The sequence below is a fragment of the Dipodomys merriami genome, unplaced genomic scaffold, assembly GCF_024711535.1.
Source record: "Dipodomys merriami isolate MVZ:Mamm:240054 unplaced genomic scaffold, mDipMer1.0.p SCAF_48, whole genome shotgun sequence".
NCBI lineage: Eukaryota > Metazoa > Chordata > Mammalia > Rodentia > Heteromyidae > Dipodomys > Dipodomys merriami.
Genome location: NW_027206046.1, coordinates 4,949,648 through 4,975,319, shown reverse-complemented (window position 1 = coordinate 4,975,319; position 25,672 = coordinate 4,949,648). Strand labels below are relative to the sequence as shown.

The window sequence follows — 25,672 nt, the reverse complement described above, 5'->3', positions numbered from 1 at the left end:
AATGATCTATGTCTTTCAAGTCAAGAAATGTATTTTTTTTTTTGATGGTGGTGGGGGAAATGATGGTCCACTGTATAACATACATACAGCGTTTCCAGAATGATCATTAACAGTGCTATAAATCATGTTTATTATCTGAAGTAGCTCATGTCCCTATTTGGACATTTCATTCGTCCTGTTGACTTCATCATGTGAAACACATGCCCTGAAGGAAATTTTCCTTTTATCAAAGATATGTAATTCAGCTACTTACTCTTTGAGATAGAACTGTTTCCTAGGAAACCAGCCTTAGTTCCCAAGCATGTTGAAGAAGGCTATAGGATGAGGGGCTGTGTTTAACCCACCTTTGCTCTATATTATAGCAGTTGGCAGGCTATATTGAGGGTATCCAGGAATATTTAGGTGATCTTCATTTAACCTATGAAGTCTTCCCTCCTTGGCTAGTCATTTGAAAAGTGCAGAGCATAGAGTCCCATCCTACTTCGTTCTCAAAGCAGTTATAAAAGGCAGTTTCAGGCCCATTAGGAAGAATTCAGTTGCTCTCTTCTGTCTTTGCTCTGAAGTTAAATATTCAACTTGGAATTCCCTAGTCTTTTTCTCCCATCTCCATTACTGAGTGAAAACAGGGGAAAAACAAAACAAAAGAAAACGTTCTTAGTTTCAAAATCTGATACTGAAAAATAAAATGGGACCCCTACTTCCTAATATATTTGAAGATGGATGTCAAAATGGATCCAAGACCTAAATGTTGTTTGAGGTAAAAGTACAAAAACTTCTTAGGCAGAAACACTGGCATAAATCTTTATGGCTTTGGCATGGATAGTGGTCAAAAACACAAGCAATAAAACAAATTATTAGTCAAGTTGGATTTCATCAAAAACTTAAAAAAAAAAACTTTTGGACATTAAAGAACACTATCACAAAAGTAAAAAGACAACTGGCCAAATGGGAGAAAATCCTGTCGACCATATATAAGGGTGTATCTAAAATAGGTAAAGAACTCTGATAAGAGCCAAATAAGAAAAAGGCAAATAATGCAATTTCTAAAATGGACAGATTTTTAGAATAAGTATTTTTTTAAAGAAGATAAACAAATACCCAATATGTAGGTGCAAAAAGGATTCGTATCATTATTCATTAAGGGCATGTCAGTCAAAACCATAATGACATGCTATTTCAACTATAGGATAGCTACGTTTAAAAACACAGGTCAGAACAAGTATTGGGAGAATATGGAAAAGTCACACACATAGCCACTAGAAATATATAAGGCATGCCTGCTTTGGAAAATCAGTCTGACAATTCCTCAAAAGATTCCTCAGAACTTTCCTAAGAGCCAACACTTCCAGCCCTTGGTGTATACCCAAGAGAAGAGAATTTTGAGACTTTTATCTCAGGGGATGGGGGATATTGGGGTTGGGGTGGAGACAGACCTAGCTGATGATATTATGGGACTTCTTATATAACTGGGAAAACTGGAAATATGGCAATGATAAATCAATAGTTTTTACATACCTTCAAGTTGTGGTCATTTGGTGCTGTGTTTTACATCATTGTCCTCCATGTGCTTAACTTGGTCATCAGTTGGTAGCATATTGGGAGTAGTGGAACCTTCAGGGAGCAGGACCTAGTAGGGAAGAAGTAAGGTCATTGAGGATATGCTCTTTTTGAAGACAGTGTTGTGTTCCCTCTCTGCCTTGTGCTCCTACTGTGATGTCCTGCTTTGACACTGGTCTAAAACCAATAGAATGATTAACCATGGATGGGAATTTTTGAAACAGTGTGCTAGTGCTTGGGAAAAAGGATGGCTCTTTCAGGGGAAGTCAGACTTTAGGTACGAGAAGAGACATCAAGAAATCAGCTGGGCTTTAAACTTGAACGTACCCACCTTAGAACTAGTCATCCAGTTTCAAAGAATGAAGGAACATTGAGAAATGTCTAGAGAAGACCTTGAATGAGGACTTGACCCCTCCTGGGAACTCCTGTTTTATAGTGTACATCCCACTGCCTTTCTCCTGTTCCCAGGAGCCCTGAGTCAGATGGTGGGAGTTAATTCCACTAGCACACATCCCTGAAGAGGAGGAGGAGGAGGAGCTCACAGACTGGGTGGCTTTCATAATGGAGGAGGCCATCATGCAGCCGCCCTCCCAGGCTCCCAAGGCTGAATTTGTTTTGATATTGATTTCTTGTTTCTCTTACTACTGTCTGGTGATATACCATAAAGAATGAACATATATATACATATATATATATATATATATATATATATATATATTTGTTCTACATTTATTTGATGTATGACTTGGTACCTGGTAAAGCACTATTACCTTACTGCTTTCTGATTATGAGGTACCATGTAACTAAATCAATGAAGAAGTGACTGGAACAAGAGCTCTGCTTAACATTGCAGGATGATGGAGTGATGGTGTCTATAAATATTTATATTTCCCTGAGAAGATGTCTTTTATATTGTACATTGAGACTGGTTTGCTGGAGAGTTGTGTAGGGGTAGGAGGGGTGGGATTAAAATACATATTTTTTTTCCTCCCTAGTGAATTTTTTAGATGTCTTTCAAAAGGTAAATAGAAAAGAAGAAAACTTAGAGACATTTTTTTATTCTAATAAATGGAGTCTTTTCCCTGGGACATTGAAATACTTAGCCAGCCTTTTTCTCACTCAGGACAGTAAGGATCAAAGGGAATGGATAAGCAATGGACTAGTTCTCAAATCCAGTTAGTCTTAGTTGCCTCCTGAATAGCTTTCCATTCCTCCCTGTTCTCAGTGTCTCTCCTTCCCCTTTCATCTATCTTTCCCAATCTTGACTTCAGCTTTGTCTGCCAGGATTAGTGTTTCCCATCCTGTTTTGACAGCCAGTAGAGACCCTACAAGTAATGTAGAACCCAGCCTTAGCTACGGGAGAGGGGGGGGTGCGTGGGGGGTGGGGGGACTACCTGCTTTTTTTGGTAAGAGCAGGAAGCATAGGCAGGCAATGTGAAGTTGCTCCTATCAGAGTCCTGGGGCAGGGAGTTTTCAGATAGTTCCTTCCTAGTTTGGAGGGCCTTGAGCGTCAGAGGACAGACAGGCAGGTAAGCTGAGAGTCTGCCCTTTCACTTGGCTTATGTTACAGCTGACTGGTATAGAAAGAGTAGTTATGTCCTTGGTGACTAAGAAATGGGAAATGGATTATTATCAATATATGCAGTTTAGGGTAAATAAAAATCTTGTGGAAATATGGGGATCATGGTTTGCCTTTTATTATTTCATTTCTGAATTAACATAGATTTGTAATATGAGGGAGTTCTATTATGATATTTGCATACAAGTACACAAGGCAGTTTGAGAGAATTTACCTCCTCTACCATCGTCCAGTTTTCCTCTTCTCCCTCCAACATTTTCCAAAGACATTTATTTGGTGGTCTTGTTTTGTTTTGTGTTGTGTTGATTTTATTTTTGATGATAACTGGGGTTTGAACTTGGCCCCATACTTGCTAATTAACCATACCCCTAACCCTTTATACTTTAATTATGATCCTTTTTATATCCACCTCTCAGCTCACTAGTACTGTAGGCATTAGTCACTTCAACCATTGAAACCATGAGGACCAACCCTGAAAACATGGAGATCCTTTGACACATGAGTGTCCTTAGCACTTTAGTATCCAATGGATCGTTATGGCCATTTTTTGGTGAAGGCTCTGTAGTATCTCTAGGACTCAACAAGAAACAAGGAGTCAACATAAGAATTTTAATGGAGTGTTTTAGTCAGTTAGAGCTGCTGTATGAAAATATCCAAGACTGGATCATTTAAAACGATTAAAATTTTGTTTCTCACACTTCTGGAGGCTAGGAAATACTCAACCGAAGGGCCAGTCAGTTTGGTGCCAGCCTCCAGTTCAGTGCCTTGTTGCTGCACCCTCCAGAAGGACAGATATTTTAACAGAAGAGTTAGAAGGGAAAAATTTGCCTCTTCCTAGCCTTTGGAAAAGGCACTAATCACCCCCTAAGGGCCCATCCTCTTACTACTATTGCATTAGGGATAAAGTTTCAACATGAGTTAGGGAGAAAACACAAGGCATTCCAACCATAGCAGGGAGCTTCCTCAGTGAATTCTTAGGTTAGTCAAGATGCTTCTGCAGCAATAATTTATCATCTACCTTTTTGCAAGCTTGATAGTGAGAGGGAGAGGAAGGAGAAGGAGGAAGAGGAGGAGGAAGAAGAGGAAGAAGAGGAGGAGGAGGAGGAGGGAGAGAGGAGGGGGAAGAAGGGGAAGAAGAAGGGGGGAAGGGGAAAGGGAAATGGAAAGTGGGGGAGAGAGAAAGAGGGAAGAGGAGTTGTTATTCACCTACTAAAAGGTCTACTGTTTCCTAGGAATGCCAAAGACTGGGGACTAAGCTTTTAACACACAAGCCTTTGGTAGACATTCAAAAAGCCAACCTATAACAAATCCTAGTAAATTCAAATTCACTTTAAATTGATTGCTTGTGTAAAGACTTCATCTCCTAATAGGGTAACAGACCACCATGTGTGAACATGAGGAGGGTGGAGGTTGTGTAGTTCAGTGCCCAGCACTGAATTAGGGCCTCTGTGGGACACCAGGATGAAAATGAGTTTCTTTACATGTTAGTGATACAGATGACAGAAGATCCTAACACCATTGCCGTTCATGGGGCAAGGATCCTTACCTTCTGTGTCTTTCTCTGTTGACTGATCTTTGCATTTCTTCCCACTGTCTTTCTACATTTATCTTAAGTGTTATATTAGTGTTTGAAATTGTTGCACAAGAATAACCCCAGGTTGTAGAGACATACAATAAATGTGACAGGATCTTTGCTGTGCTCTGCTGCTCTGCTCTGCTGGCTTCAGCTGTGCTGTTGGGCGTTCTTCATTTCAGGTTATCTCTCTTGGGACATTTTCTTCTGCCTAGTGCTTTTCTTTTCTGATGAAGTAAAATTTATGTCTGCAGTCTTAAAACATGATTTGTTTTTGTTATTTGGAAATGTAAATCTTGTCTATAACTCACTGATAAAAGTGGTAAGACTTTTGATCTGGCATTAATTTATTAAGTAAATGATACATGATATTTAGTCAGAGCCCTTTAGTTTAGCTGGGGTCCTTTTTTTTTGTCATTCTAGTTTGCTATAGTGGGCATTTCTAGAAATTTGGGCTTACAGACAGCAGAGTAACGACATTTACCAAGCATGTCCACAATGTATGTGTGTGTGTGTCTGTGTCTATGTGTGTGTGTGTGTGTGTGTGTGTGTGTGTGTGTAGTTATAATAGTAAAGTCTGATCCAGTCCTTTCTTCTCTTATTTTCACTCTTTGCAGTACAGTTTAAAATTTATTTCAAGCATCTATCTTTTCTCTGCTTCTTTTCTATAAAGTTGGTTTATTGCTCATTCCAGATTATGTTTCCTCCTAATCATTTTGTCATTGTGTCTCTTGATCTTGTAGCCTGAGCCCTGGGTGGCAAGATTATTCTAAAAGGTATATTGAACTGTAAAGCCTAGATTGATTATTGGCCTTCTCAGTGGTTAGTACATATTCATTTAGCCAACCTATAAATCCAGTTGCTGATATATGAACATTCAGATTCCATTATTTTTTATTGTCTTGATGTCTTCTGGGCTGCTCTGTAAAAATATTGATTTAAAAAAATTTAATTAAGAAACTCTGAAATAAAGCCTACTGCCAGTGGCTCATACCTCTAATTCTAGCTATTCAGGAGGGTAAGAACTGGAGGATCACAATTTGAGGCCAGTCTGATAAGAAAAGTCTGTAAGAGTCCAGCTCCAAATAAGCATGATAAAGCAGGCCCGAAGCATGGCTCAAGTGGTAGAACACCAATTAAGAGCAAGAAAGTAGAGCAATAATGTAAAATAAGGTCAAGAAGTACTGGCACAGGGGCTGGGAAGGTGGCTCAGTGGTAGAGTGCTTGCCTTGCATGCCTGAGGCCCTGGGTTCCATTCCTCAGCGCCACATAAGCAAAAAGAAAAAAAGCTGGAAGTGGTGCTGTGGCTCAAGTGGTAGAGCACTAGCCTTGAGCTGAAGAGCTGAGGGACAGCGCCCAGGCCCAGAGTTCAGGCCCCACAACCGGACCAAAAAAAAAAAAAGAAGTACTGGCACAAAAATGAAATTAAAATAGAGAAAACTGTAAGGCTTATCTATTTATTTACCTTTTAAGTAAACTGAGGAAAAAGTGTAGAGAGCATAGAATCCTATGCTAGGAGAACCAGCAGTGAGCAAGAAAACCTAGCAAGACAATAAGCCTTAGAACTGCCCTGTAGATATAGACACAGATATAGATAGATATAGATTAATATGGAATATATAGGTATATAATTAAAGAGATTTCAAATAGAAAAACCTTTACTGTGGCCTTAATATTATAGCAAAAATTTGAGAACAGCTGTTGTAGCTAGACGCAAAACCCAAAATAAGTAAGTTGTGGAACCTTGTCTGGCAGTCTTCTGTATCTATTAACAGTATTTCTACCAAGTTTGCAGTGCTGTGAGAAATAGCTATTATGGAAGTAGAATGGGGAAACCCAGGATACAGAATTATATAGAGGGCATGATCTCTACCACATAAAAACATGCCAGATACACAAAGAGATACATCAGCTGTCAGCAGGGCTTCTCTGTGGGTGGAGTAGAGCTAGACAGGGAAGTCTGGATTCAGACAGACATGGTTGTGAGCCTTCCTTTGTGCCTGTGTGGGCTCTTATTTACAAGGCATAGCCTCTATTCAAGACCTTGCTCACCGATTCATTAAGCAAAGTACTTAATTCAGTGCATGCCGTGGAGTAGTGCAACAAGTACAAGTTCAATTATTAATAAAACATCCATAATAAATATTTCTCCCATTTTGCCGCTTTCTTAACACAAGCACTCTGTTTCTCCGAGTTTTCTCCAGTTCTAAAGAGCACATGTTAATATGACCTTTTTTCAGGTTGCAGAACCACTAGGTTTTGGTTATGGCTGATTCTGGGTTTGGTGGTGCTTGGGTGAGATCTCAACTCTTTAGCTGAGGCTTTGGGTGAACATTCTGTACACTTGACCTGTAAAAAGGATTTAGAATCAGTGCCAAGCACGTACTCACTTGTATGATATTTGCTATGGATTATTAGAAAAGGAAGAAAACTATAACAAAGAGTTACATATTCTCTGTAGAGATCTGTATCTAATGACTTCTGAATCTGAGATAAAGAATTAGTGCTTATCTAAAGGAAGGTAATCAGGAAACAACAGAGGTACTTGCATACTCATGTTCATTGCTGCACTGTTCACAGTAGCCAAACTATGGAAGCAGCCCAGATGCCCTTCAACTGATTGGTGGGTAAAGAAAATATGGTATATGTATACGTAGATAAAGAAAATGGTGTATTATTCAGCCATAAAGAACAATGAAATTATGTTGTTTGCAAAGAATGGATAAGTCTGGAAAACATCATATTAAGTGAAGTAAGCCAGGCTCAGAAGGACAAAGATTACATATGGGGCTATAAATAGCCTATTTTAACCATTCACATGAATGAAAGTAGAAGTGAATTGAAACCCAATGTTCAAGTTAGAGCCATCTTCTTTCTGTAGTGTATAATGAAGAAGAAACAGTAGATGGACCAACAGGTAGACTTCAAGAGGGCTGAGATGTCTGGAGGATTTATTTATTCTCCTGTCGGCCCACCATAGGTGAACAGTGAGATTGCTGAAGAGCTGTCTGTAGGCTGACAAGATGACAGTATACTCCACACACAGGCTGAGAATTCATTATCTTCACAGATCCTTTGATTTTACCTGCAAAAGGGAGATGAAAAAACAAAACAAAACATACTTTCTACCCCATTAAGCACATCCAGCAATGATGCCTATGTGAAAATCCCATGGAACCCCCTTCAATGCCAAAGTATCATCATCCGGTGATGGCATTGCTCACTTATTTCCCTGATGGCTTGGCCCAGGAAGGCCATCCTGGAAGAGAGGACAGCTGATTGTCCTTAGAGCCCTTGGAAGATGCAAAGCCTTGCTGGCTGTGTGCTGGCGAGACTAGTTGATAGAAAGAAGCCTAATGCTGGGCTCGAAGGATGTGTAACACACAGGAGCAAGGCCAGAGTGTGGCATGTTTCAGACACACAGGCAGTGATAACTTCAGGGACTGAAGACACACACAGGCATCATGGGTGTGGAACATTCTTACATGGGCCTGGGAAGTGGGCAGATGGAAGCCTTGATCCTTTGGGCTAAGCACTTTGAACTAGATCCAAATGCTATGTGCATTAAAAATCAGCTCTAAACAGAATTACAAAGCTCTGGATACAGAAGCATCTGCTCCACTTCCTTTCTGCTGATCCTCCAGCCACTGCTTCTTCCTAGCTGTGCTAGAGTTCTGCATTCTTTAATAGGAGACAAACCCTTCCTTCTGTAGAATTTGCTCATATTTAGACATCATCTTTATTAAAAGGTAGTTCTCAGCTAACTTACCAGAATGATTCTGAGACTGTCCATTCTACATAGTGATGGGTTAACTGGGAACACATCTCTTTTGCTACACAAAATTGTGATATATAATATTATAGGATGCCAATGCTAACAGCTGCCTAGCAACAAGAGGGCATGTTGGAATAATGGCTTGGAGTGGTCTACCACACCATGTGTGTAGTCATCTATTCATTTGACATTGTGACCTTGAGAAAGGCCCTTGATGTCAAGGTCATAGTTTCTGAAAATGGTAAACTACCAAAGTCTTATCTCATAGTTCTATATTCCATACTGTGTGCCCTCTTGTTGGTTCTCTTAGTAGAGATGAAAATACAGGCTTGTCTCTCTACTTATGTATTCAATAGATATTTATTAAGCCCTTCTCCGTGGTTATCATGAGTAACACAAGGTCCTTTCCCTCAGGGAGTTCCCAGTGATTTCTTACTGATGTGTGTTTGGTTCTTGTGTGTGTGTGTGTGTGTGTGTGTGTGTGTGTGTGTGTGTGTGTGTGTGTGTGTTTCTTATTTGCTGAGATAAAGAACTTCATTATGTGAGCCATGTGGTTCAGCTTCTGTGGTCTTTGGAACTGATTGTTGATGATAAAACATAGTTTGGTCCAGTAGACATTGACCCTCTGCTCATCTTAATCCCTAATGATTAAAAAAAAATGCTAGCCAAATCTTCCCATGTAGTACATACTAAATCTACAAGTATTTCCTGAGCATCTACTAAGTACTAAGTACTGTCCTGGGGCCTTAAGGTTCAGAAGGCTACTCTCAAAGGCTGGAAGTAGGTGGATGATACCATGTTGTACATATGCCTTATTGTTGATGAATTGGGAATATGTAGAGATGAATACATAGAGATAGCCCCATGGATGACATAGAGCCATCCACTCAGCTGGGGATTTTTATTGACTTCCCTAGCTTGTTACTATATTCATACCCATTTGCCTGGTTACACATTTTCTCCTATGCTTAGACAGTTGAATTTTTCAAGACAGCTTCTTCTAGAGAAGTGCTCAAAGTTAAGTAGTCATCTTGGGCTCTCTTGCCTCTTTGAGAGAAACTTATGAGGGATTCTTGAGTGAGTATGTTCTCTTGTGTCCAGTCTCCCATTCTCGGTGCAGAGGGGAGCCTCGGTGGTCCTGGCCCTTTTCTATGTGGATGTTACCTGTTTTCTCTGAGCTCACAAGTTAGAACCCTTGCAGGCTATAGCTCTGGGGACTAGGAGAGGCTTTCCACTCATCAGAAAGCCTTCACAACACGGCTTTCACCAGGTGGGAAGAGATGAGGAAACAAATTGATTCAGTTAAGTCACACAGGAAATGTGGCTCCTTGAAAGGAGATGAGTTTGGGCCCGCTGTTTTCTTCCCTCCTGCCTTTTTTGTGGATAAAAGGTAGCTGGCTCCCAAGGTAGGGTTAACTTGACCTAGCTTCCCATTGCGGGCATCAGGCTCAGTATCTGGAGTCTATTTAGAGTAAGCCCCATGCAGCTGAGCCCCAAGGGCCCTGGAGGGCAAGACAGATGACAAGACCTCAATATTGACAGCACCTCTGGGTAGCTGGGACCCAGTACATTGTGAGTTTTTACTATCAGAGGAGCTACCTCTTTTCCTCCCTTTCAGAGGAGCAGGTAAAACTGAAGAGAAAGGAAAACCCTTCCCTCAGCAATGCTTTGTGAGAATGGAATTGCTCACTAGAACCTGCAATGTAAACATTGATGAAGGTTGTCTCTGTAAAGGTCCGTGTGTTATATTGACATTTGATTATGTGATACATATAGTCATCAGTAGGGCTGAGTAGCACCTCCAGGGAACAGACATAAAGAAGAGAGCAGATAGAGTCGTCCATAATTGGGTGCTAGGGCCTTCCAGTGGGTTAGAGTGAAGGTTCAAGGCTCCATCAAGGCAAGACCTGCCCCTGTGGTCTAGCCAGATCTACACAGTCTCTCTACTCTATCAGAGGTTAGACAAAACCCCCATAGATTGCATTAGGGCATGCTAGCCTGCCCCTAAAGGGGGCATGTTTTTTCCTCTTGAACTCTGAAGTTGGGGGTGAGGGAGGGGATCTAAATGATCTCTAAGACAACCCTTAGCTGTTACACACACACACACACACACACACACACACACACACATACACACATACACACCCCTTTACCCCTCAGATAGCCCATTGTCTAGAAAAAGCATAGTATACACCTTGGCATGAAGATGAACACCACTGGGAATAGGTAGTAAATATGGGGCTCACTAGAAGGTGAAATAAGGAATGCAGTACTTTGCATTTCATGACAGCTGACTGTAGTATGCTACTTCTAGAGGTTCTCCTACACCCATGACTAAGAACAGCTAACCCTTATCTAGCACTTTGTATGTGCCCTTGGCATAGTAAACTCATTTAATTCTTTAGCAACCTTATAGGTAGTTCTAGTGTTCACTTCTATTTTATAGAGGAGGAGTCTAAGACAAGAAGGAGCTAAGTAAGTATCTCGGGGTAGTGTGGCTGGTAAGGCAGAGCTGGGATTGGAGCATCTTGTCAAGCAGAGATTCACCTTGACTAGTGATGGGAATTTGTTTGGGAACTTCTTGGCTGGAGCTGAGCTTGTTTGTCTCTCAATGGATTGCGATGTATCTGAGCAGCCTCCTGGGACATTTAGAGCTCACTGGGACTGACTGGTATTTATTTTCAAAGAATGCCTAGATTTCACCACTAGTCCCATGGGCTCATTTCCCCAGTAGATAGATATTCAGAAGTACGAGTCTAAGTGACCTTCACACACACACACACACACACACACACACACACACACACACACACACACACACACACACACACACACACACACACACACACAGAGGCACAATATAGGGAGGGGGAGATGATAAAGGGAAAATTTAATGAATTTAGATCTTGTTTAGTTTTTTTTTTAATAACAAAGCAAAGAAAAAAGAAACACAGAGACTTAAAATCCACTGTGAAAGCATCCATTCAAACCAGAGTTTCAGAAAACAACAAATCAGGATAGGGTCATAAAGTAGAGGCAGGATTTAGACTATAACAACACAGCAAGAAGTTGTATACCAATTTGGCTCTGATCTTTCTTGCAGCCAAGCAGAAAAGGAAATCTGATCCCCTTCTCCTAGATGCCAAGTCTGCATCATTTAAAGTCTGGGGATGCAGGAATTAGAGGTGGGGTTGGGAGGCAGAGGTGGAGAGGAGAATCACTCACAGTCTGTGCTGCCCAGGAACACAGCACAGTGCATTGTTACCAAGACAGTTGTCTGAGCTCAGGATGTATAGTGAGATTTCTCATAAGTGTTGAAAACGCATACACATATCTTCAGCTGACATTTCTAGGTTGCATATACTTTAATCCTTCTGTTTTTGCCACAGGGCAAAGCAGAGTACTTAATGCCAACACGTGTCCATTTTGCCAGAATGTCATTTCATTGTGAGTGGCTGCGGGTTTTGTGGGATGATGATTTCATCATCGTTGCACTTCAGTTTTAGACCTTGTCTGGGTTTGGCCATGTGAGCCATCTCCTTGTGCGATGATAATGAAAACACCTCGTCTTTATAGATGAGTTATGGTTTATGAAGCACTTTCTGTGCATGAGGTATTTTTTGAGTCTTCTGGGTATGTTTTGTGCTTGGGAAGAATTCATCACAGAGACAGGATAAGAAGAACACAGGACACAAGGTAAGAAGAAGGTGCTGCTCTTGGATCAGTGTGCAGTGGTTTTTGCAGAATGACTGGTTTGGTTTGTTGGTATTTGTTTTTTTTTTTCCTTAATTTTATGGGTACCTACGTATCGCTATGGATGCTATTTTGCAGAACTTGTTTAGGGCAATGTAAAAATCTCACGTAATTTGTTCAATTGATTATTTACCTCGAAATGAGAGTATCACTTCTATTCTGTGAAACGTTAGAAGGAGCAGTCAGAGGAAGCCAATGGAAATAATGAGCCAACCATGGAATATCTTCCAGGAAGTTCCTTCCATGGGGGCTGGTGGCTTTCTGCTCCCTTTCTAAAGTTCCAAAGCATTGCCAACCTGAAGTTGAGCCTAAACCACAGACTCCCACTCTAGTTCCTTTTGCATGAACCATATTTGCCTATTCCTTTCCTCTCCAAGTAGTCAAGGCCTGCAGTGGAGGTTGTCTGTGATAAGAAAGGGCACTAAACAGCTATCAGACTGTTGTCTGAGGGCCATAAGAAAATGCCCCTTATCTGTACAGATGGCTTTTTTTTCTTTGTCAGCACACAAACAAAAAAAAATTTTTTATTACAATACCTTGCTCTTGCTAGGCAGTTGCTTCTACTGCTGAGCTACACCTCTAGATCTGTTTTATGCTGGATGCTTTTGAAATAGGATCTCGCTTCCTGCCTAGCACCTATCTGGGCATAACTAGCCTATTCTAGATACTACCTCGGAAAACAGATGTATGCCACCATATCCAGCTCTTCATTGACAAGGGGGTCTCAGGAATTTTTCTGCTCAGGCTGACCTCAAACCATGATCCTCCCAATCTTATACTCCTAAATACCTAGGATTATAGGTGCAAGCCACTGGCACCAGGCTCATGAATGTTGATGGAGTTTACTGCAATATGTGACACACTTTTGGATACAGTATCTAAACACATAAAACCAAAGCTCTCAACCTATTCCTAGCAGGCCTGTTGAGCCTGCCTGTCTCCTCCATCTCTACCCCAAACCTACCCAGGCTCTGGCTTCACGCTCCACTAAATCCCTTTTCCTCAAGTTGCTGGAGTCAATTATCACATCACCCCCTCATCCTGTAATCATCCACCAGCAGGTAGCACAGCATTCTCTCTTTTCTGCCCATGCACTTTTTCTTCTGGTCCCACCTCTCTGTTCTGTTCCTTCCCCTCCTCCTTTGTTGCTGCTCCTCTTCCTGATTTAGAATACTTTTTCCAGAACTCCTCTCACAAGCTTCATCTGTCGGTTTTCCTCTCAGTGGCCTTTCTGGTCCCTCCTGGCTAAGTTGTATCTCTGTGCCTCCATGGAACACATCCCAGAGAGAAACTCAGCCCATATCTGTATCTGCACAGTTGACTTGGACAGAGTTTCCCATCATGCTTTGCTTTTTCTGCTGCTCTCCTGGCCAGCTGCTTCCCAACTCTGAGCTTCTATACTATGGTCCTCATACATTCTACACCCCAGTATCCCACTGGCCCCTTGCTTCTCTCTAACCTGATCTTTGTTTTGGCTTTCTCCTTTATCCCTCCTATGTCTTCTTCCTCTGCCTGAGCTCTGGCATTCACCCTACTGCTGCCTGTGGCTCTCAAGACCACATCATGGTTCTATCTTCCCTTACAGAGGGGAATCAGTCTGCATGGCTAGAAGGAAATTATTCTTTCCCCTTCAGAAGGCCCCATTTTCAGCCTGGGAAGAAGGGTGGCCATCATAGTGACCCATGGATACTTTTCCTAGGGAACAGAAAGAATTAACCAGCTTTTCCTCACTGTTATATCCCCTCAACAGCATCCATGACAACAAGGCATTGCATGCTTGTCTCCACTGACTTACCATGCTCAAAAATGGCAGAGGCTCAGGAAACCCTTGTGTAGATAGGTGTATGTCTGTCTGTCTTTGGTGTAGGTACTGGGATTTGGATTCAGGACTTAGTGCTTTGTAGGCAAGCAGTCTACTGCTTGATCCAAGCCTTCATCAACCCTACAGTTTTTACCAGCCTCAGGAAGCAACAAACCCACCCATAGAGTGATCTATGAAATTGTCCATTTAGCTCCACAGTTAAAATTTTCTTGTCCCAAATTAGTAGGTGGGTTGGTTAGATACACTTGTGAAAAGAGAAGTGGAGAAGCTCTTTGAATGACTTTAAGAGCTGTTAGCACTGCAGAGAGGTACTTGTCAAATATTTGTAAACTTTTTGCCTTGTCAAGCCATCCTGTCATTGTAGAGATTACAGGCTGTATAATAATTTGATCAGGGGTGATTCTTCATGAATGTTGTTGTTGTTGTTGTTGTTGTTAGTGGAGGATGTATCTTCACATATTGCATATACAAAATAGTTAACGTGTTCTCACAGACAAAACTCAGGATAAAAACAACGGTTACTAGGACTTTACAGCAGGCAACCCGAAGGGTGATAAGATTTTGAAAGTTGGTTTGCAACTCCAGCATTTTCTTCTCAAGACAAATCATGATTTGTGAGCACCAGGGTTTATTTCTTTGTGTTTTCTAGATATTCTGAGTGAGAACCTTCAGGCCATCTAGGAAAATGGTGGCCCTGTCCTTAAAGATTTGCGTCCGCCACTGCAATGTGGTGAAGACTATGCAGTTCGAACCATCTACGGCTGTGTACGATGCCTGTCGAGTCATTCGAGAGCGAGTACCCGAGGCTCAAACTGGGCAAGGTGGGTCTTGACTATCCTCTGGCTTCCGAACATGTGCTGGGATTATAGGCACCTACCCCCCCCCCCATGCCTAGCATACCAATAACATCTTATCATTCATGGTATAAAAGGCCTATATGCTCCCACATGGTCTGGGACTTCGGTGGTCACTGCTTTGGTTTCTCCACAAGTACCCATGGATGCCTAGAATAGAAAGGCTAGAGAACCACATCAGATTTGGTTAGAAAGCAATCTGCACTGCTTTGTGTCTGGTGATCCTATAAACCTCAGATGCACCATCTCATTTGTGGGTGTTGCTCCTGCAGCTCTTCTTCGTGCCCTGCTTTCTTGTGTTGTCTGATTGTGTGTGCGGGGGGGGGGGGTGGGGAGTGGTTAGGAAGCCTGTCTCCTATGAAGGAAAACATCATATCCTTACCAAGTCATCATGCTTAAGTGGACCTGGGCTTGTCATACTTCTGTCACTTTCCCTCCTCCTTTTCTCTCCATTGATCTTCCAGCTTCTGATTATGGGCTGTTCCTCTCTGATGAAGACCCCAGGAAAGGAATCTGGCTGGAAGCAGGCAGAACACTGGATTACTACATGTTACGGAATGGGGTAGGAGTTTGATCTTCATTATGTTTCCTTCACTGCCTTGTCTCTGGGCCTTGCCTGGAAGCCATTGTTAGTCCAGTTTTCCTGTGGGGACAACTTAGTCATTGTTTCTGTGAGGGACTTTGTGAAGATCTCCAGGAGGAGAGGAGATGGGAGCATCCAAATTCTCTAAATCCACTGAGGGACTGGGAGGGATACTTTGGCATAGTATTTTAAGCAGTTTCACATGTCATTGGTGGACTTGGCAGGTGTGAAGTTAAATAAGATAATAGCATCTTCCTGTGAGTAGATAGATGGGCCATGTCCCTGGGGCTGGTGACAGAGTTAACTCTTAAGTGAAATTGAATTCTAAAGGTGAACATGCAGTCTGGGAAGGTGGCTCAGTGGTAGAGCGCTTGCCTTGCATGCATGAGGCCCTGGGTTCGATTCCTCAGCACCACATAAGAAAAAAGCCGGAAGTGGTGCTGTGGCTCAAGTGGTAGAGTGCTAGCCTTGAGCTGAAGAGCTGAGGGACAGTGCCCAGGCCCAGAGTTCAGGCCCCACAACCGGACCCAAAAAAAAAAAAAAAAAAAAAACAATTCTAAAGGTGAACATGGCCAGATAGCATCAGCATTTCATATTTAAAGTAGAAATTTCAAATTGGTGATGTGAGTTGAATAACTACCATTCATAGTAACATCCACAAAACAGTCATTGAATGCTAAATAAAGCCAGGTAATGAGTTAAGAACTGTTCAACTTTCTCCACCACTTGACCTCCAAGATACTGGGTTTTGTTGTTGTGTTTTTTTTTTGTCGGTCGTGGGGCTTGAACTCTGGGCCTGGGTGCTATCCCTCAGCTCTTCAGCTCAAGGCAAGCACTCTACCACTTGAGCTACAGAGCCACTTCCGGTTTTCTGGTGGTTTATTGGAGATAGGAGTCTCATGGTCTCTCCTGCCCGGGCTGGCTTTGAACCGCGATCCTCAGATCTCAGCCTCCTGAGTAGCTAGGATTACAGGCGTGAGCCACCAGCGCCCGGCTACTGGGGTTTTTGTACACTGCATGGAGTGGACCTTCTCAGAGTGACCAGTATTCTATGAAGCAAAAGTGAAATATTTAATTCATTTTTTCTCCCCCAGAGTTATACATGCAAGAATATACTTTAAATACATAATCTGATTTGTGTGTGTGTGTGTATGTGTGCCAGTGTGCCAGTCCTGGGGCTTGAAATCAGGGGCCCTGGGTGCTGTCCCTAGCTCTCCCACTTGAGCCACAGCACCACTTCCAACTTTTTCTGAGTAGTTTAGTGGAGATAAGAGTCTCACAGACTTTCCTGCCTGGGCTGGCTTCAAACTGCAATCCTCAGATTTTAGCTGCCTGACTAGCTAGGATTATAGGCATGAGCCACCAGCACCCAGCAAGATCTGATATTTTTAAATGACTCCCAAACTTATGACTCATTTGGTCTTAACCCTTACTATGAAAACCACTCCAACTGTGACTGCTGATACTATAAAGAATTAGGGGAAGCCAGGCACCAGTGGCTCATACCTGCAATCTTAGCTACTTAGGTGGCTGAGATCTGAGGATTATGGTTTAAAGCTAGCCCAAGCAAGAAAGTTCATGAGATGCTTATCTCCAATAAATTAACAAAAGAAAAAAAAAAAGAATTAGGGGAATATTTCTATGTCTCTCATATAAACTATATGGATAGTAAATGATTTTAGTAAACATTTTAAAAATAAAAGTTTTAAAACAATTTTTCATTTTATAGATGCATTGGTAATAAAATTTGCTTATGATGGCATAAAAGATGGCTAGAGCTAGAAAACTAGAGATTCTTACCTATAATCTTAGCTACTCAAGGTTCAGAACTAGACCAGGAAATTAAGCCTATGAGACTCTTATCTCCAATTAACCAGTGAAAAGCTGGAAGTGGAGCTATGACTTGAGTGATACAGCATCAGCCTTGGAAACAGAAGGCCCTGAGTTCAAACCCTAGTACCAGCATACTGCCCCCACACCAAAAAAAAAGATAGCTTGAGAAGCACATTGAAGGCACCTTGATATCCCCTTCTCTTCTTATTAGCACAGTTCCATCCTAGGCTTTCAAGAGGACAAACTGGCATTTAACTTCACAGAACTTCACAGAACACAGTTTTTAGTCATTATGGAACGCTTAAGTATTCTTTCTCAGAGTGAATTTTACTACCAGATTATTGAGAAATCTTTCTGAAAGCAATTTTTATAATACATTAAGGTTTTATGTCAGTCCTAGGAACACGACCCATGAAAATTGGGAAAAGAAGTTTTGAATTAATGAGAGAAAATCAGCATTGTTTTCTTGAAGACAAATGTGAGAGTTTGTTATCAGCTTCCTACTCATTGTAAAACGTGTGTGTGTGTGTGTGTGCGTGCGTGCGTGTAACTTGTGCTGTAGGATATTTTGGAATACAAGAAGAAACAGAGGCCTCAGAAAATCCGGATGTTGGATGGGTCTGTGAAGACAGTGATGGTGGATGACTCCAAGACTGTCGGGGAGCTCCTGGTCACTATTTGTAGTAGGATAGGTGAGTGTTCCCAGGACCCCAGCTCTGATTGCTTTGTTTCTCCATGCCATACATCCCCAGGTAGTGTCTGGGGAACTTTTCTGTTTTGTTTCTATGTCAGTACTAGAGCTTGAACTTAGGATTTCACACTCTCACTTGGCTTTTGTGCTCAAGACTGGCACTCTACCATTTGTCACACCTCCACTTCCAGCTTTTCACTGGTTAGTTGGAGATAAGAGTCTCTCTGATTTGTCTGACCAGGTTGGTTTGGAGCCTCAGTCCTCAGACTTCAGCCTCCTGAGTAGCTAGGATTACAGGCATGAGCTACCTGTGTGCCTGGGAAGTTTTGAATGTGTCCTGGCACACTAAGTTCTTCCTTACCCAAAAGAGTATGGCCATTTTCCTGATTTTCTAAGCCATGCACTGGTGGTGAGCAGATGTGGTTACAAGACTAGTTGTATAAATCCACTATATAATTATATAAGTCAGCATCCCTGCCCCTGCTACCACCAGCAATGAATAGCCAACACCATTGTATCCCGTTGAGTGCCCATGGTGACAGCCTTTGTGTTTGACTATTAGATTTTTTTTCTGGTACCTTCTATTATTAGTCTCTGCCTCCTTCCAATGTCTGGAAAACACAGGCCTTGCCTAGCTTAGTTTTTTTTCATTGAGGAGATAATTTTCTCATATATCACTCACCTCCCATGCCTGCCATCTACTTTGTTCTTGTTTCTCCAAAATTAATGGAAGCTGGGAGCCACCTGGTTACTCAGGAGGCTGAGATCTGAAGATCCTGGTTTAAAGCCAACCTAGGCAGCAAAGTCTGTGAGATTCTAAATTTATTTATTTATTTATTTATTTATTTATTTATTTATTTATTTATTTATTTATTTTTGTTGGTCGTGGGGCTTAAACTCTGGGCCTGAGTGCTGTCCCTCAGTTCTTCAGCTCAAGGCAAGTGCTCTACCACTTGAGCCACAGCACCACTTCTGGTTTTCTGGTGGTTTTTTTGGAGCTGAGAGTCTCATGCACTTTCCTGCCTGGGCTGACTTTGAATCGTGATCCTCAGATCTCAGCTGACCACCAAAAAACAAAAGTGGGCATGTGACTCCAGCTTTGAGTGAAAAGCTTATGGGACAGTGCCAAAGACTTGAGTTGAAGCCCCAATACCTGCACCCCCAAAAGAAAAAAAATTAATGGAGAAGCTAAGGTATAGCTCAGTGGTAAGGCACTTGCCTAGCATGTACAAAGCCCTGGATTTGATGCCAAGAATCACACATAATATTTTGCATGTGATATAAGTACCTTGAGACAAGGTTCTATGGCACACCCCTGTTTCCCCTACCCATCCCCTCACCCAATCTCCCTCCCCCCTTCCCTGCATACCCACAGAGAAAGGATTTGACAGCCATTTATTCATTTGAAATTACAACCTAGTTTCTATTGTCAGGAATAACGAATTATGAAGAATACTCTTTAATTCAAGAAACCATTGAAGAAAAGAAGGAAGAAGGGACAGGCACTCTTAAAAAAGACAGGACATTGTTACGAGACGAGAGAAAGATGGAGAAGTTGAAGGCCAAGCTGCACACCGATGATGACTGTGAGTGTCTAGAGAGGAAGTTGGCCCTACACTGTGCCCCCATTCTACCACTGGCTTGCCACTACAATAGGTTTTGTTTCATTTGCTTGTATTTTTAAAATCAAACATTTAGTTTGTGCCACTAAGAGATTAAAGACTTCTAAAGAAATTTTTTTAAATGATACTACCATTTCACATCTTAATTTAAAAAAAAAAATCCTTTAGCCAGGCACTGGTGGCTCATGCCTATAATCCTAGCTACTCAGGAGGCTGAGATTGAGGATCACGGTTCAAGGCTAGCCCAAGCAGAAAAATCCGTGAGACTCTTATCTCCAATAAACCACCAGAAAACTGGAAGTGGCGCTATGGCTCAAGTGGTAGAGCACTAGCCTTGAGCTGAAGAGCTGAGGGACAGCGCCCAGGCCCAAAGTTCAAGTCCCACAACCGGGAAAAAACAAATCCTTTAATAGCAAATGGATAAGTTGTATTCACATTGTTTATATTTCTAGATAATTTTCTAAACCATTTTAATAGGTCAAATTACAACCCAAGTAAGATTGGGTGGCATGCTGCTAGACTATTTTAACTATTAAGTGGCAGCCCTCTCCATTTCTTGGTGGGTTTTTTTTTTCTGGCTTTTTTTTTTCCTCTCTGAAATTTGTGTGTGAAGAAACTGCATGGTTAAGGGATAGGGTTGTGGCTATGGTGAGTGCTTAGCTTGCATGTGCAGAGTTCCATGAGAGATAGAGGAGAGGTAAGGGAGGGGAGGTAAGCCAAGGCAAGGCAAGGAAGAGAAGAATGGAAAAAGGAAGGGCAGGATAGAAGGAAGCATTATGGTGTCCTGTTATATATCCTTCTGTTCCTTTTCATTCCTTTTAGATGTGTGTGTGTGTGTGTGTGTGTGTGTGTGTGTGTGTGTGTGTGTGTGTGTGTGTGTGTGTGTGTGTGTGTGTGTGTGTGTGTGTGTGTGTGTGTGTGTGTGTGTGTGTGTGTGTGTGTGTGTGTGTGTGTGTGTGTGTGTGTGTGTGTGTGTGTGTGGTGGTAGGAAAAATGAGATTAGCCTAAACTAATTCCTCATTCAGTGAGTAAATTCTTTTGGGTTGTCTTTGTTTTTTTTCCCTGGTTGTCTTTTTTAGGTATCAATGTCCATTGCCTAAGGTCTGTTATTTGCTTAGTGATAGTGGTGTAATTCCATCATGGGAAAGTCATCTTTTCACAGCCACACAGTTAATAGATGGAAAAGCAGCTTTTACCCCCTTGTAGCATACACACAAAGCCCAAGTTGTGTGAACTTTGCTGCCTACTCTCCACCAAACAGATCTTAATTCATTATCCGGCTCACATAGACCATCCCTTCCTACCCCCTACCCCCGCCTTCTGACCAGTGAACTAGGATGACTTCATCATCATCACGATGTTTATTGATCTTTTGGTAGAGCTGTCGTTTCCTCCAGTTCCTTTTCTCTGCCTCATTAGAGATCCAGTTACATGCTTCTTTCTAAGAGCCTACTAATAGACAAAAATGCAAAACATTCCTGAGTGTGTTCACAGTGCTGTAGCATGTACTGTGGGACATGAGGCCCCAGAGACACTTTCTGTGTCTCATAGTTGCTCAGTATTTAATAAGGCTGGCCATAAGTCCTCTTCACAACATAGCTGTTAATTCCAGAGAATCGTGGAGGAGAGTAAGCTGGGGAAAGTATGTGTATATGATGAGAGAGAGAGAGAGAGAGAGAGAGAGAGAGAGAGAGAGAGAGAGAGAGAGAGAGAAGATGGTGCACCTGGGTGTGAGAACAGGATTTTTTATAACAGCTGAAATGCAAGGTGGCTTGTGGAGAGTAGAGAATGCCATCTCTGCCTCTTGGAGTCCTCTCTCCTCAAACTCCTTCCTCTTCCCGCCTTGGGATCAGAAGCACTCAGTGTCTGTAAAATACTTCACTTAATAAGACTGAAGTATTTACTCATGATTTAAAAGGAAATCCTAACTGGTTTCTTTGCTTCGCACAAAACACTAATTTCCTTGTCCCATTATTCCTGGGGGAGGGGGTCGCAAATTATACATTGTTTATAGTACTTGAAGTAACTTTAGGGGAGGGCTGGGGATTTTTTTTCCCTCCTTTCCCTTCTGGTCAGTTATATAGCAGCTGTGGAATTTTCTTGCCAATTATCAAGCTCAGCTTTAACGTAAAAAGTAATGCTCACTGACATTTGTTGACATCCTGTGTTGACATCTTCATCTGTGTCATGCTGCTGCCTTGCTGGATCCCTTTCAGGGAAGAGGGAGGGAAATAAACACGGTTCTCTCTCTCATGCTTTGTGCTTCAGTGAATTGGCTGGATCACAGCCGAACCTTCAGAGAACAGGGAGTGGATGAAAACGAAACATTGCTGCTGAGACGCAAGTTTTTTTACTCTGATCAGAATGTGGACTCCAGAGACCCCGTGCAGTTGAACTTGCTTTATGTCCAGGTAGGGTATTTACTATTCAGACAATAGGTTGATGAACTTTCAGGAAGCTCCTGGTGAGCTCTGGCTCTCAGGACATTTAACAGCATCCCATCCAGGGACACAGTTCAGGAGTTCCCCCATACATTTTGGTGGTGATGGTGGCAAGAAGGACGGGGGTTGTTGGGCAAGCACTGCTGGCTGTGCAGAGGGGGCCTTTCTGTGGCTTCCCAGACTGGAAGCAGGTGGCCGGCACTGTCTTCCTCCACCTGGTCCTGAAAGACAGTTGTATTCATTTCACTGGCTCACCATTTCAAATGCACTAGGGCTTTATTAGCCAGTATCTTAAAGTACAAAGGCCAATCAGGCAGAAAAATCAGTAATTCCTATTAACTCAAAACTATCCTCTCAATAACCTTTTATGTCTTCACCATGAATGAATTGCTTCAACTCATACAGGTCATTTAACACATCTCAGATGCAATTTCCCAGTTTGTAGATAAGAGATTTGCATTAGCAGGGGAAGGAAACATCTAGTCTTTGGACAACGGGCCAGAGAAATAGTTTGATCTGGCAAAGCAGCCACAGGTAGGACTCAAAATTCAGTGAATTTAGGAGCTTTTTTTTTTTCCAGGCAAAATTTAGCAAATCTAGGGCCATGAATGATGGTATAAATATCCAAGTGGATATTGACAGGGGAAAAAAAAGTTTCCCACCCAGTCCACTGGTTCCTTTGGTTCTAAGAAAATTCTCATATTTCTTCCACTTTCTCTCATACCAACTTTTTTCCTTTCTTCCCTTCCCTGTCCTCCCACTTGTGTAATCGTCTCAGTGGAAACAATGTAGGGAAACAAGCTTACACCTGCAACCCTAACTATTTAGAGGCTGAGATCTAGAAAATCCCATGCCAGCCCTGATGGAAGACTCCATTTCCAAAATAACCTGCAAGAAGCTGGGCTGGAAGTATGGCTCAAATGGTAGAACACCAACTGCCACTGAACAGTGAAGATGAGCAAAACTGGAAGGCACTTAGTTCAAACTTCAGAACCAACAAACTACTGTATTTGAAAGTGAACAATTCATTTCTTGAAGCATTATGTATTGGTAGATCCCTTACATGTTTTATAATTGTTTAAGTATTTTCTGTGACTGTTGTTGTAGCCAGTAGCAGAGGTAACGCAGACCCTATGGCTCTGAAGTTTTGAAGTGGCTACTATTTGCCAACCCCTGGCTTATGGAAAGAAAGATTGGAAAGAGATGGAAGCATCAGGGCACTGAGAAGAACTTTGTGAGATTAAGGCTGAGTGTCTATCTATGTGTGATCTGGGTCTTATAACTAGAGGAGAGACAGCTAGAACAAAGAGGATAAATAGGAACCACAGGGAAGGATCAGAACTCTAAGGACTTTAGACCCAGTGACCACCCCACCCTGGGCATGGCTAACCCTTCTTCTAATTGTCTTTAGTATTGTATTCTTGTCTGTGTGTAAGCATACGTCTATCTATCTCCCCTTATATTGCATTGGACTTTGCCTTGAGTGGTAAATAGCTGGGATAGTTTTAGTTCTTTGGTATTTTTCTGCTAACTCTGTGTTTCAGGCTCATAAAAAGTAAATTATATTTCTAATTCAGCCTGTATGAATCTGATCATTCCACATAGATTTCCTGCCTCTATTTTTTGTTGTTATTACTTCTGACCCCTAGATTATCAGTAAGATGTACCCTTTTTTTTCCCAACTTGCTTAGCTTTTTGTTTGTGGCTAGTACTCTAGTACTTGAGTCATGCCTCTGGTCCTGCTTTTTACTGGTTATTTTGGAGGGGACATGTGGACTTTTCTGCCCAGGCTGGCTTCAAAACTCAATCCTCTGGATCTCAGACTCTTGAGTAGCTAGGATTATAGGCATGAGTCATCAGTGCCCAGCTAGGCTTTACTTTTGATAAGCCACACACTTATAATACTTTCTAGGCATCTACTACTTCAGGAAAGAACACGTCTTCCTTTGGCCTTGACTTGGCTGTGCATCATTCTGGGTATGGATGGCTAGTATCCTTGCTTGCTAGCCCTCAGGGAGCAGTCCCCCAGCCCTTCCCAGGTACTTCCCTGATCCCTTTTCTTGCTGTTGTGTTTCAGGCTCGAGATGACATCCTGAACGGCTCCCACCCTGTCTCCTTTGAGAAAGCCTGTGAGTTCGGAGGATTTCAAGCCCAGATACAATTTGGACCTCACGTGGAACATAAACACAAGCCTGGATTCTTGGAGTAAATGACCTTCTGTTTTGCTTTTTGTCTCTTCTTCTCCTGGTCTTTTCACCTGTTTCTTTTTGAGCAAGGTACTCAGGTGATTATGGGAGAATGTCAGCTTAGCTTACACTGAATATGCGACCAAATTTGTGGATAGTGGAGAAAACAGGAGGCCTAGAAATTCAGCTAAGGCGATCAGTTTTAAGTTCCATCAGCGAGTTATTTCTCTTCCATCAGAAAGCCTGTTGGGTCCTGCAGCTATTGTCCAACCTGTTGGGGATGTAGTGTACTTGAAGAACTCCTGAAAGCCACCTGCCCATTCTAGGCTACATATTGTCATCTCCAATTGCATGAGACTTCTGTATTAGAACAATAGAGCATAAATATACCAGTCTCGCCATCTGTATTAGAATCTTCTGAGCTCTTCATTGCTTTGAAAGTGTGGCATGAACATGTCATATTTGCTCCATCCTTTTCTCCCATTTGTCCTTTGGTTATCTTTTGTAAATTAATAGGTTTTTTTTTTCTGACCCTGGACTCTTAAGATGTCAAGAGAGAGATCACTGGGCCCCACAGAGCCTGGGTCTCATCATATCTTCTCTGTTTCCTGTCCCAGACAGCCTCAGCCACTATCAAGCTACTCTTGTCTGGTATTAGCCTTTCTTGTTTGGATCTAGACTCATCTGAGATTTCTATGTTACATTCCTCAGATAATATTTATTCCTTTTAAAAAAAATCAATGTCCACCTTGTCTTTTGGATGAGACAAAAAAAATCATCCAGAGGTTCACTGTGGTCAGTGACATGTTGTCACCTAGAATGAAACTGGTAGAGTTTGGAGGGGGGGACTGGAGGTGAATGCAGGAGTGAGGGAGGGGCAGGCAGCAGAGCATGAGTGTTTTGGGCAGGATATGGCCATGTGAGATGCATTGGGACTGTCCTCTATACCTTGAGCCCTGTGTATTGAGGAAAAGATAATAGCAAGGCTTGTATGGCCCTTGACCCCACTTTCAGCTTAGTGGAAATTCATTGGGACCAGCTTAGTTCCTAAGAAAGAAGAAAACTTTTACTTTTCTCTTGCTTTCAAACAATGCCTGGTCAACATGTTAAACTGCGATGTTAGAAGGGAGGGTGGAAAAAAACCCAATCCTACCATTGGGTTAATCCCAGGAGCCTTTCCAAACTGAGCTGTCCTGTGATGTGCATGCAATGACCTTGAGTCTGAAATTGCTTTGAGTAGCTCCTGTCACTCAATCCCTTGTTCCCCCAAATGAGTCATCTGGCCAACTAAGTGGTCCTCAGGGCCTCTTTCTTTGCAGCTGGCCTGACTTGCTTCCACAGCAGCCTGGAGATGCTGGTCATTGTGCTATCTGAGCCACCACACGCCTTATACGTGTGTGGCC

The 25,672-nt window shown here is 42.2% G+C and overlaps 1 protein-coding gene across 3 annotated transcripts in view; it reads left to right on the top strand.

Moving 5' to 3' along the window:
- Nucleotides 1-25,672, top strand: part of Tln2 (talin 2) — a 340,789-nt gene that overhangs the window by 175,988 nt on the left and 139,129 nt on the right. For all 3 annotated transcript variants that reach the window (XM_069995254.1, XM_069995253.1, XM_069995252.1), the window contains exons 4-9: nt 14,709-14,880; nt 15,378-15,475; nt 17,892-18,021; nt 19,454-19,606; nt 21,911-22,053; nt 24,161-24,288. In XM_069995254.1, the coding sequence (XP_069851355.1) occupies nt 14,745-14,880; nt 15,378-15,475; nt 17,892-18,021; nt 19,454-19,606; nt 21,911-22,053; nt 24,161-24,288 (788 nt within the window). In that variant the 5' untranslated portion in view covers nt 14,709-14,744. The remainder of the gene's footprint in view (nt 1-14,708; nt 14,881-15,377; nt 15,476-17,891; nt 18,022-19,453; nt 19,607-21,910; nt 22,054-24,160; nt 24,289-25,672) is intronic.